This window comes from Gymnodraco acuticeps, unplaced genomic scaffold (assembly GCF_902827175.1).
Source record: "Gymnodraco acuticeps unplaced genomic scaffold, fGymAcu1.1, whole genome shotgun sequence".
NCBI classification, from domain to species: Eukaryota; Metazoa; Chordata; class Actinopteri; order Perciformes; family Bathydraconidae; genus Gymnodraco; species Gymnodraco acuticeps.
This window is the reverse complement of record NW_022990299.1, coordinates 702,851-716,357: the sequence shown is the minus strand read 5'-3', so window position 1 is coordinate 716,357 and position 13,507 is coordinate 702,851. Positions and strand designations below refer to the sequence as shown.

General features: G+C 44.5%; 1 protein-coding gene across 2 annotated transcripts in view; it reads left to right on the top strand.

The window, feature by feature from the left end:
- The first annotated feature begins 685 nt into the window (after positions 1 to 685).
- Positions 686 to 13,507, top strand: part of nrp1a (neuropilin 1a) — a 60,930-nt gene continuing 48,108 nt past the window's right edge. For both annotated transcript variants that reach the window (XM_034222597.1, XM_034222596.1), the window contains exons 1-3: positions 686 to 1,204; positions 2,420 to 2,830; positions 4,056 to 4,230. In XM_034222597.1, the coding sequence (XP_034078488.1) occupies positions 2,764 to 2,830; positions 4,056 to 4,230 (242 nt within the window). In that variant the 5' untranslated portion in view covers positions 686 to 1,204; positions 2,420 to 2,763. The remainder of the gene's footprint in view (positions 1,205 to 2,419; positions 2,831 to 4,055; positions 4,231 to 13,507) is intronic.

Sequence of the window (13,507 nt, the reverse complement as noted above, 5' to 3'; positions counted from 1 at the left end):
CCCATGACAATATCTGCTCAAACTGACATATGCTGTCATTCAAGAGTGTGTGTGTATTTTTGGTTCAGGCTAAAGAGTGTGACAGACAGATTGTCCATACACCAACAGAGAAAAGCTTCTTTGTTCATGGAAACAACAGTGAGTGTCTCAAGGGCCCATATAGGCTCCTAACAAACCAGCCTATAGTACCTCTATGATATGTGTATGATATTTCGATAGGAAGCACAGTAGTCCCTTCAATAATCCTACAATGCTCCCAGGGACTTACAGGTTTACTTTGATGTTCCTGTTGCATCCTTAGAAAACGTATAGAAGTGATATTGTTTCCTCACCAGACAGATAAAGATAAGACACATTTTCGGAGTGATCAAACAATAAAACTGATCTCATTCAAGATGGCTCACAGGCTTAAAGACGCCATCACGTTAGTCTATATTCTGTCTTCTAATGTGACTTTCTGATGTAAAGGCTACAGGCTGAGAGAGAGAGGCAGCTGGGTAAAATCTGCATCTCGATTGCAGACACCCCTTCCACACACTTCAACACACACACACACACACACACACACACACACACACACACACACACACACACACACACACACACACACACACGAAGACGATCACGATCACGCACGCACGCGTACTCATCTCTCGTAAAGGGGCGTGTGGGTCTGGCAGGGACTCAAACCCTCTGCATTTGCATCAGCGGAGGAGCCGAGAGCGGTGGCGTACTGAGACACGGACCGGAAGAAAAACTTATATTAGATCAACCAGGACTTTTCTGCATTATTCTTTAAATCCCTTTGACATTTCTGGAACTGCTTATTTTTCCCCTCACACTTGCCGGATTTCACACGTGACAGCGCTGAATGAAAGGCAGCGAGACAAGCGAAGAGAGCAGCGGGGAGTAGGCTAGTGTGCACGCGGAGAGGAGAGCGAGTCTCCGGGCATCGGCTGTGCGTATTTGCGCGCTGGGGACCTATATGACCGATTCCGACTGCGCTGTGGTTCTCCCCCGCTGTAAGAAATAAGGATTTTGGGGTGGAAATAACTTGACTTTCTCCTGTGGGGCTCTTGAGAAGATCTGCTGTCATTTTTGAACAGAATCGCAAGAAGCCTATCGGATCACTCTGCTCCACGCATGTTGGAAGTGGTGAGAGGAGAGCCGGATGTCTGCGGGTTTGCGAGTCCTCAAGACGCAGGTGAATGCAGCTGTTTTTATTTCTCTTATGCATAGGGCTTAAGGAAATATCGCTGAGTTAGAATGCACTCAAACGAGCATGGACATTTAATAATTTTCTCAAACTGTTTTAGGAACTTGACTCTATTGTTTAACAACCCTTTATTTTTTGGTTTTAGAATATTCCAATTACAACATATTTATATCAAAACTATGTTGTTATGTATCGCTATGCAATATATTAACGCAGGATTGTGCACTATGTACCGGTTGAGGTTTGTTGGATAAAGCCTGCTCTGTTCCTTTTTGTGCGGAGTGACCCAGTAAGGGCAGCCTTGAGTAAATGACTCGAGGCTTCTTTAATTTATGCTTTAATTGATTTCCCCTAAATTATAGAGTGCCAGTTTAATGGTGTCACTGTTGTGGGGCAGACAATCAGCGCATCTGGGTAGCTACTGGTGCATAAAAGAAACCCACAAGGTCTGAGAGGAAGAGAAAAACACTTTCTATTATTTAACTCCAGTGCAGAGACAAATTGGGCCTATAATAAGCACTGCAGTATGCTCCCATTTGAGCTGGAGGACCAGTGTTTTTGAAGGATTGGAAAACACAAAAGGGAACTTCTGTAGATTGCAGTGTATCACACAGAGTCCCAAGTGGAATTAAAGGAGGACATCCCGAGGAAACACCTAATGTATTTCCTATCATCTAGTTTTATAATCGTTCCAATAAATCTTATTTTAACATATTTTTGACACATGTATCATTTGTATTCAAGCCAAATAATGTTTTTATTGTTTCTGGAGGGAGTCCTGTTCTGTTACATCTCCTATTAATGTCTAGCTCGTTTTTGTTATAAGAGGAAAGAAAGAGAGAGGGAGGGAGGGAGAGAGAGAGTGAGTGAGTACAAGCGAGGGAGAGGAAGAAAGAGAGGGAGTCATGTCACTTAACGGACTGCTGGTACTCTGTGACTCAGTGTGCAGCTCCGCTTACATATAAAGACACTGGGCTTTTCTCACATAGGTTGGCTATTTGTAATCAAGCCAATCATCAACCCAGTCCACACTCTGAGCCTATAGAAGCGAAGTGGTCACAATTTTGGGGAAGGGGTGTATCCATGCTGTTATAGTCTTGTTTATATCAGTAACAGCGCGTTTAGACAGATCGGGTGAAATGTGCAGAGCGCAGCAGCAGAACGCATTCCTAACCTGCTCCCTTCTCTCTTTTCACTCCACAGCCGAGGATTACCTCCATCCAGGGCACACTTTAAAGGAGTAAGGACACAATAAAAAAAGGAGTGTGAAGTTTCTTCTTAAATCTTGGCTTCTTTGAAGAGGGTATGGCACGGTCGTTGCTGGAGAGAGGAGCGCAGCCGGCGCTGGAAATAGGAAACAGGAGCTGAATGACAGGATGCCAGCGACCTGAGTCCGCTCTCAACTTCGTTAAAAGAGACACTTCTGCTTTATTTTCTCCAGTTCAGAGAAGGAGAGAAGATACTTGCCAAAAAAAACCTGTTGGAGGAGTTTAATTTCGGAGTTTTTTTTGTATGCATAATTTTATTTTTGTGGAAAGGAAACAAGGATGCATTGTGGATTAGTCTTTATCCTGTTCATGGGAATCCTTTTGGTGGTCAAGGCTTTCAAAAACGGTAAGTGTGACATCTGATATATGTATAAATACAGCTTTTATGTACTCTACAAAGCCTCTAATCCCAATATTTTTCTAAAAGATTAGCCTTCTCTGATCTCCGCTGATCTTTTGGCAAACTCGCAAGCGCTCACGTGCCCATTCAGCCAACACCTTGGAAAATCTGGTTTATTGAATTGCAACATAGATTTAGACACTATTGCTCATACTGACTTTAAGAACATTATTTTAGCCTTGTTTAATTGTCTTGCCTACTTTTTTTTACATCAACTTTATTTTGATATTCCTGTCGATAACTGTTATACCTTGTTGCTGCGTTTTGATCTTCCCTGATAAATTCAAAATGTAACTTCATATATTTTCATTTGTATTAATGCTATACAGCGTTCGTTTAGGCTTGTAAACTTCATCGTAAACTGTTTTTAGAGCATAACATTAATCCCTTTCTGTGTGGCAATCGGTTACGGAGGTCTGTGTTTTGGTGGAGTTCAAAAAGTCAGCCCGAGTTACTGAACTTCCCAAGTTTTAGTATTCTTACAGCAGCAGTTTCGTTTCTAGCTTTGATTTTATACTCGTTTTATATTCGGATTAAATTGATTTTAAAGAGGCTGTGCTGAGCAGCAGGTGTGGAAAGCGTCAATGATTAAAGGATGAAAATGGGCGCGAATGAAGATAAATGTCAGTAGCGGGGCCTTAGAAAACAAAGGATAATCCTTTTTAATGTTGAAACTCACATGAGGTTTTAAGGAACAGATTCTTGTGACTTTTGGTTTTAGCGGAACAAAAACTTTTTTTCCAAAGCTTTTACAACTTTTTTTATGAATCGTGCATACATCCACCCAATGCTGTTCCTTAATACATTATATTTACATGTATATTTCACCTTAATATAACTTCATCAAGAACGGCAGAGCAAGAAATAAAATATATACTTTATAAGAGCTCATCATATTCAATGTGATTACCCAATATTATTATTATTAATAATGAGTAATACAAAACATACTTTCAACCAATCAAGCTCTGAACATTTACCATGAGTTTGTCAAATGAAACACTTGTGAAAGATAGATAGATAGATAGATGGATGGATGGATGGATTTTCTATCTGTAAACTGCTATGAAATCATTGTAAAAATGGCTAGATAGGCTATAGCTTAAAAACAGCAGCAATGTGGAATATGTTTTTCTTTCTATAATTGAGCTCACTTTGGTGTCCTCTGCAGATAAATGTGGAGACAACATCAGAATCTCAACGGCCAACTACCTCACCTCGCCCGGATACCCCCTCGCGTATCCCCCTTCACAGAGATGTGTGTGGGTGATATCGGCGCCTGGTCCTCACCAGCGGATCCTCATCAACTTCAATCCGCATTTCGATCTGGAGGATAGGGAGTGCAAGTAAGTAAACCGTGATCTTCTCTATGAAAAATAGATGTGCTTTTGGTACCAAAGAAACTAAATCTTTCAATCTGATTCTGTCCCCTGGGCAACAATCCGATCTAGTCAGTTGGTTATAAAGATGGATAAATTGAAACGTCTCTGAAAATACTCTTTATGGTTTTATCTCGTGAATATGGGTGGATTAAATAACAGTTTTAGTGTAATTAAACTGTCTCAGAGCTTTTTTAAGTGCCCATTTGGCCCCCATACTACACTATGGGAGCCACTACACCATTAGACCCCGTGTAAAAGCTGCTCGCACATACATATATACCTATAGATTCATATTTGTGTTTATAGCATGAACACATGAGGGATCCTTGTACGTATGTGACACTCTTCCCCCCTTTCCCCTCATGCATATTGCACATGAAACTGCGCCCTCTAGTGTCCACAGGATTGCTGAAATTGTCAATGTGCTCTGGCTCACAGGGCAACAGGAATTTCTTGCCCCTGCCATTTGGTTTTGGAATGTCCTCGCTTCTTGCGTCCTTGTGGAATGAAGTCACTTGGGTATTTTATTGATTTGTATTGGAGTACTTTTGCAGAAGCAATGAGGGAGAGTCGTTGGTCCAAAAGCTCACCATGGAGCCATTGAGTGTGGTTTACTTTATGCACTCCAATAAAAAAATATCCATCTTAATGAGCCAACTCTCCCAACAAAGTGAGAAAATCTCCAAAAGATTAAAAAACAAACACGTTTTAGCTCTTTTTAATCAGGCACTTAAATAGACGGGGTAAGGGTTAGGTGACTCATGTGTTTTCTTTTCATTAGATTTAAAACACCAAACTATGTTTTGAAGGTGAATTTCTCAGTGACAGTCAGTTACTGATCCTTATTTGACTTGTAAGCCGTGAGCTGTCGCATCCAACAAAAAGGCTAAGCGGCTAACCTGTTGTCAAATAGATAGTTTAAGCCGATGAAACAGGAGACAGACAGTAATGTGATGAGCCAGTGTCAGTGTGGGTGCCCTGAGGTGAGCGTTGCCTGGGCAGACTGCCTCGCTCTGATTGCCTGTCTTTGTGTGTGTGTGTGTGTGTGTGTGTGTGTGTGTGTGTGTGTGTGTGTGTGTGTGTGTGTGTGTGTGTGTGTGTGTGTGTGTGTGTGTGTGTGTGTGTGTGTGTGTGTGTGTGTGTGTGTGTGTGTGTGTGTGTGTGTGTGTGTGTGTGTGTGTGTGTGTGTGTGTGTGTGTGTGTGTGTGTGTGTGTGTGTGTGTGTGTGTGTGTGTGTGTGTGTGTGTGTGTGTGTGTGTGTGTGTGTGTGTGTGTGTGTGTGTGTGTGTGTGTGTGTGTGTGTGTGTGTGTGTGGTTTTGGTGCCTGTGTCGGTGCCTCTGCCCTGCTCTGTCCCAGCTGTTTGTTTACGCTGCAGGGCTCGGGAGAGTACAGGGCTTTGCTGGATCCTGTTACTGTATCCTCACTCCACCCAAAACCTGGACCCTACGCTCCTTTTGTGCTCCTTCAACAGCCCCCCATATGGCTAGGTTTTCTAATCCGTGATTTCAATCCCACTTTAACCTTTCTTTACTGCTGTCAAAGATTTACGGCTGAAAGGCGCTGTCTGTGTCTCCTTGACACTTCTTTTGGGTTCCGATTTCATCACCAGAGGGACTATTAAACTGTCCGAGATCCTCAGTTATAAAGAGAGAGGGAGGACGGGACAGCAGGAGGGGGGTTAGCAGTAACAATGCTCATGCTAATCAAATTAGTCAGGAATGAATTTCCTGTTTCTAAACACACGCACGGAAGAATTTAGTCCCTTCAGGCTCAAAGAAGGCTTTTTTTACAATTTGAAAGGAAGGCAGGCTGTGAGTTAAGTGATCCACCCATGTATCAGTTACAAGTTAGCTCTGCGCTTTCATTTAGCTGCCACTGAATTTTCTCATTGCCAGCTTGTTGTTAAATATGTTAGCAGATGGAGTTTGTGTCGTTGATGTGTTAGCGTCTGTGAGCCGCTCTCTTCTCCCTGCTATTTCCTTATGCATTACATTTGGAGCAGACACAACCAATGTAATACCAATACTGTGGTCAGAAGGTTATAAACCGCTTGTCTAGAGGAAACCATAACAAAATGCTGGGGCAGACGTCTGCAACTTAAGTAACTCTCCGATTCATGTGGGTCACTCAGAGATTGCACCGGAAAACAGAGTTGCCCTGACCTACTGTTTTTTCCTATTTTTAACTCGGTGAAGTGTTTCATATTTAATGATTTTAATGGAGTGGTTTTTCATGGAACTTTGGTTCCACTTCAAAATGTATTCCACCTTGTGTGGCTTCAGCAAGGACAAGTCATGAAGTTAAACTTATTTTCCTTTTTTAATTCTTCCTCCTGAATTGTAAATTACCGCACTATGTAAAACGAGACTGGGTTATTGTGCTAATCGACATGTCATAGGTAACTCGATTATGGGAGGGGGGAATAGTTCCTTATGCATCTGTAGACAGTAGTTGGGTGTGATTTGTGTTGGACCCATCAGACTCAGTGTCGCAGCTCCACTCACCAAATCAGCCCTTACATAATGGAAACTGATGAGAGCCAGAATGGCTTCCTTATCTGATGGACCGGCAGAGTGGGCGGAGAAGGTGGGGGTCACAATGCATGCTTCAGTGCACTGCCTTGCAATCTAATTAGTGGGCAAATGGAACAAATATGCACCACATGTTCCTCTACATGGCTCTTATCAGCAAACCAAACAAGAAGCACTCAAAGTGGTGCTCGTAAAAAGAAAAACAGCCTTTTACTGAGTCGGGCCTAGGTGGTGTTGTTGCACGTGTGTGCTACCCTTGACAGGTTTGTTTGGGGATGTGCAGGAGCCTGTATCCTGAGAGCTGGGGGAGGAAAACACTTCATCACAAAGATAAGGGGACTAAGTGAGCCCTGCGATTCTGAATGCAGAACGTGTTTACCTTTCATGCACCGTTGTAGACTTTCACAGAGTGGAGTTTCGGGGGCGGCCTTGCGCTCTCACAGCTAATGGAGTTTGAGGCGAAGGCATAGCCCGCATCAAGGCAAATATTTGAAGTCAATTCGCTCTGAAAATAAGTAGAATGAGCAAGCAAGTGAAAAAAGAAGTAAATAGATATGCTTTTGCTCTGCTCTCCCCCCGCCTTTTGTTTCTCGGTGATCCGATAAGGGCTGTCAGGCTTGTCTGACTGTGCCATCTGAAGGGAAAATGGAGGTTTCAGTTGATTTGAATCTAAACAAGTGACGGGCAGGATTGACGTCAGGCACACTGGAGGGCAATTTATCTAAGATCTTTCTGTGAAATTTGAGAAATGTTTGAACATACTTAAACAAGCACCTGGTGCATCTTTTATCCTGGGCTGCAGGCTGTTCTCTCCATGCTGACTGGAGGAGAAACAACATTCTGTAGATATGATGTACCCCTGACAACATCATGAATCATTGATAGCATCGGATTTGCTGACCAAACCAAAAAACTGTTCTTCAGCACACTGAGATTCCTTGCAGTCAGTCAAGGCGGCACCGTTTGTTTTTGGAGGAGCAGAGGAGAGAGGGTAAAAACTAAAGGGAGAGAGGGACTGTCTCCTCTTGCTTAGCACTCCCTAATTTCTTTGCTTTTCTCTCTGTCTGGATGGTATTTTTCTGGACCTCTGGAAATTCCAGTGTGTGCAGTAGATGGAAGGGGGGGATGAGATGTATGGATGGCTGGTACTAGGCACCGGAGATATTTGAGGAATGCCTTCTCTAGCAGCCCCTTCGTGGGGGAGATCGATGGGAAAGTCGGCGAAAGCCTCCCACCTCTCCACGCTTCAAAAGTCTTCGAGCCCCCCTGCCTTCAGGTGGCTGTAACTCAAAGCTTGGAAAAGCACTATTTCCCCTCTTTTAATTGTAGTCCTTCTGCCCCTTCCACACCAATCTCCCACTGAGCTGCCCCTGTGGAGCTGCTTGGCCTGCTGGGAAGGCAAACATTCTCTGCTGTGCACCCTCTACAATAGACATCCTGCCCCTCCTGGCATTCCTGACCAAGCCTGATATGACTAACAGCAGCTTGGGAAGGGGGAGCAGGGGTATAACCCTACGCTGGATCTAAAGTCGGCTCTCTCTTTGTTATGTGGAATCCCACTCATATGGTCATAGAGTCCAACAAAGAGTGCCACCTGTCTCTAGGAAGTGAGAGTGGAGGACAGAAGGGGCTTTTGGGGAAAGATACTCTCGGCCACTTTCCCTAATTCTCCTGTTACCCTGCCACCTGAAAAGCATGGTGCAAGCTTCAAAGCTGGCTAAGGAAAGAGCAGTAACTCCTAACTTAATCTGAAACCTTCTCCTCTCTCACGCTCCTCTGCAAGGCGACAAATAAGGAGAAGCGGTTCTGTGTGACCGTGTATCAGCCGTTGTCATGGAGGAAAATAAATAAGGCAGGAACGCAACATGAGCCTTTTCTTAACAGGCCTGTAGCGGTGGAGGCTTTTAAAGAAGGGAAGTGCTGTGACCTCTGTGGCTGAGGGTGCGGGGCTCTGGAGTGACATGGATTGTTGGAGATAGTTATGGCCTGTTAGCGAACATTTATTTCGGTTGTCTTCTTTTCATAGTACATGTCAGGGAAGAATCCATGCCGGTGGAGTTCAAAGCAGCGCTGCAAAATAGGCACAGCAAAATAAGCATTGCGTAGGGAGACGCAGCTTCACTTAACTACCAGGTTTGACAAAAGCAGCCGAAGATTATGCACCTGGTACTTTCTGAAGCGATAGACTCCAACAGTTCATTACAATGGAAATCAAATTACACCTGAAATTACATTGAAACAGTTTACTTTGAAAGACTAGCTTGACAGCAGCGCATCAAATCGCAATCCACTTTGAATATATCTTGTTTGCACTTCACGGCAATTATACCAAACCTTATTTTGTCAGCATGGTAAAACTTCAAGAGACAAGCACTTTGCATTTTAAATGTCTGTTTACAATACATTTTACATTTTTCTACCTGCGAAACGTTATGGCTTTGGAGGCAGGTGAGCCATTTAAAGCTACGTATACATGTTAAGTGAATACCTTGTTAATTAACCAGAGGGCAGAAGAGAAGACAGCAGACAGAAATGTTGCACTGGAAAGCCGTTGACCTTCACTCACATTACTCTCCTTCCTTCTCATCGCTTTTATACATAAAGGGTGACTCCCTGGCTAATGAGCAGGATTAAAGTAGGTCTGTGCACATGTGAGCTTGCATGGTGCAATACATATGTGCGTGAGTGACCGAGGAGTTGAGGGTCTTTTTTTCTCATCCGCCGGTAAAGTGTTTCACCTTGGCCGCTGCTTGGAAGGGCAGCCTGATTGAAAAGCTTTCTGGCCGTGGCATCTGCCATCCTCCCCACTGTTCTGTCACCACTTTGATTCATGCACAACCTGACCACAACCGGGAGGAGAGCCACTCTAGCTCGCAGCGGGAGGGAGGTCCACTTCAGAGCTGAGGAGTAAGAAAAGGAGGAACAAGGGAGGGAGGGAAGCACAGAGAGAAAGAGAGAAGAGACAAGGCCGGTGCTCTGCTCATAAATAACCCGCTGGATTTCAAGCCTCGGTCACATATCTGCGGCAGCACAAAAGCATCATATGCTATCACGTGTCTGCCTGTTTTGTTTCTCATCTCGATGTTGGAGTTAGCGTCTCACGTTTGGCAGGGATTGAGTGTCACTAAGCTGTTTCTGGCACAATGATGGTGAATTCTTTTTTTCCAGACCCAAAGCAACACAAGCTTCCCTATATGGAAGTTTCTTGTGGAAGAGAGCCGCGGCCCACACAGCTTAGAGAAGTCAATCGTATGGTATTTTTCTTTCTTTTATCCAAAACAGATTGTGAGAAAAGGAGCCGTATGGCGGGTCTCATGATTAGAGGACAAGATTTTGTAATCTCAGCTCTCTATCTGGATACACATCTATTGATTGTAAGAAAATTCTTACTGATTTTCCTTCCAGCGCCAATGAAAAAGCATTAAACACAGAGGCTATGATTCAATTATGTGTTTCTGTTTCCAAAGGACAGTTGGCAATAAGTACTGTCTCCCCCTTCCTCCGCCTCATATAATATAATTAGCAACAGGTTTTCGCCTTTTTTCCTTCCATCAAAGTTTATGAGGCTGCATGGAAAACAACAAGAAAGGATAAGGATTGTGAATGAATGAGGAATATTTTTGAGTGCATGATACGTGGGACGCCGTGGAGTAGTCAGGGGTGGATAACGTTAAAACAGTACCTCCCAATGTCTTACTTATCCACCCATCCCAGGGGAGAAAGGAAAGAGAAGAGGTTGTTTAGTTGAATTGATGAGGGAGTTCTGCACACTTTAATGCAGCGTGTCCAGGCTTGTCAGACATGTTTCCTTCAGTGGTCTAACCTTGAATGGGGCTCATGAGTATGATTGATGTGGCCGCGGTCTTACGTGGTCTGTTTGTTGCTCTAACGCCACAGTGCTTACAGATTCACAAGGGGAGGCAGGTGGGAGGGGGGCCACGGCGACCACAAGGTTCTTTATTCAAACAATCATGGAAATCCCCAGAGGGGCACTTGGTGAAACAAAGTTTGTTTGCAGTGGGTAAGAGGGTAGGTAGGTAGGAAGTAGAGCCAATGAACCTCCTGTCTTAGCCCCAGATCCCCGGGGGAATTTTTGGTCACTGTGTTTGCGCACAGCGGACCGTTGGCTCGATGGTGTTCCTCCACCAATCAACAGGGCGTGATTCGACCGGGCGGCAAGCAGACAGTGATGGATGGGGCGGTACCCCACTGCTCTCTGATTGAGTTAGAGCCACTCACAATCCAGCGCTTTGTTTGCCGTTCGCTTGATCTCTCCTCGCTAAATTGCCAACATTAGTTGTGGTCTTTCTTTTTCATAGCAGCCGCACTTTATCTATTTTTTTCTCACGGCTTTATTTCTTTTGTTGCATGGCAGTAATTGTAAAAAAGGATTGTAAATTCAGCCCCAAAGCAACCTTCCGTGGTATTATCACAGCAGGGTAGTGCTGAAAGAGTTATTAGTTGCTTGTACCTCTGGTGCCTGTCAAGCCGTTGCAGGTTGACCTCTGCCTACACACAGATAAGTGACAAGTAGGCCTCTCTTCAATGCATTCTTAGACATCTCCCGGAGGATTTCACCGAAAAACAGAGGGAAATGAACCTTCTGGACTGACTTGCTTCCAAGTTGGCAACATTGTTTGATTATAGGGCCAGTAAATGGAAGAGTCGCCTTGCCCTCCAAATTCTGGCAGTGGCTGGCCGGCCATCAGCACTTAGATCGGCTCTGCATTGGCAAGCATCCAGCTACACTGCTCGGCACCACGGAAGAGCTACACCTCTTGGCATGTGGCCCTCATAGCACGACCTATTTGGCTTTAGAAGTGTTGCCTCAGTGGAAAATCTAAAGTTATTTGCACGCAGTGAAAACAATACAGCCATCAGAATGAAATGAAGGAGGTCTGTTGAAATGGTCGATATTGGATCCAAGGGCTGTTCCACATTCGAAGGAAACCACCCAAATCTGCCAACAACTGATCAACTGACCATGCTAGCAAAAATGTGCCCATTGTAAAAACACTTTTTTTATCACCATCCTTTTTCCTCTTTCCTGTCAAGAATCAGAAATAGCTTGTCTTGTCTCAGTGTTATGTTTGGTTGAAGGTCAAGTAGCTGATTGTCCGCATTGTATATACTTAAGCGGACAATCCCAAATACTCCATGACGCTCTCTCGGGCCTGATCACAGCCAAGTGACTGTGTGTCCAGCCAGATGACCGGGTCACGCGGGCATCCAACCCAGACTGCTCTCTGACCCCCCCACCCCCAATCCCCCGCTGCCTCCACAGGCTACAGGGAGGACAGAGGAAAGAAAGAGGATGCTAGAGGGGACGGGTGAGGCGTTTAATTGAATAATTCCCAGTGCAGTTATTACCACCATTGCCCTCGAGCTTCGAAGCTGCGCCTAAGCCATTCAAAATAATCGTAGATAGAAAGAAAGCTTGCTTTATAACTCTGAACCATTTTTGGAATAATATTGGCACCTGTTTGCCAACTACCCCTATCAGATTTTCGCACTACTTCTCTCTTTTGTTTCAGTTCCGTTACTCTACATGCCTTAAAATGTGTACTTTATCTCTACCTCGCCAGTCGGTTTCCTTTAAACCCACCCACACCCCACTCTTTCTCCCTTCCTGCCCATTGTGGAGAAGAGAATTTTGAGCAGCACCCAAAGGCTTTACCTTTCGTTGACCCCAGTCTCAACTCCCCTCCTCCTCTCCCTCCCTCCCTCCCATCCTCCCTCCCTCCCTCCCTCCCTCCCTCCCTCCCTCCACTACTCTCCTCCTCAGCTCCTATAGCCGTCTTTGAATATGGCTCCTTGCACACACAGCTCATTACCCTACGGGGAGCACCGCTCACTTCTCACAAGCATCAGATACAGATATATGTTCGCATTTTTATATGTCCCTCCATTTTGGGGAGTGCTGTTGTTGTTTTTTGACATCAGCCTTTCAAATGCGAAATTATGTAGCGCTCACTTGGTTTATTTTAGTGTATGGCCCTAGCACAACGTTTTTGCAATTATTTCCTATTTCCTCATGTTTTTCCTTGTCACATAGTTCCAGCATGCCGTCCTCAGTCATATACAGTATACATCCTACACATTGTAGTCATGAACAGGATATCCAGTTATAGTCCGTCCCCTAACAAGCACCCCTTTTATTACGACATACCTAGAATAAATGGGATACTACTTTCGGAATCCTTTGATTAGGGTTAGGATCCTGGTCTCTTCTGGAAGTTGCCTCTTTTGAGTTTGCGAAAAAAGTCCAGTTGATAGTTATAGATTATTCTAGACAGCTACAGACAAATATTATAACAAACCCTTACTCCTGGCCCATTTTGGACACCTGCTAAAGGGGCCTGTAATGCATTGAGATGAGGTTTATGGGCTTCTGAATCTCCATTCTATGATAGGTTAAGATGAAATAGACCAATACTTCCTCCCTCCATGCAGGTTGTGTGTGTGTCTATGCGCGGGAGTAGACGACAAGAATAGGGCGATGACCATGAGTGTAAAAAAGGACAGTGTACGTGTTGACCCTGCTGTGCCACTTCGAGCCCTTTCTCCCAGTGCCCTGTTATTTTTACCCTTGACTTCTCATTGTTGTAACGGCGGCGTATTATCTGAGCCAGGCCACAGACCCCTGTGGAGGACTCTCTCTTCCCTCACCTCTGCCTGCCCCCCTCTCTTGTGTAATCAGAGATCCTCT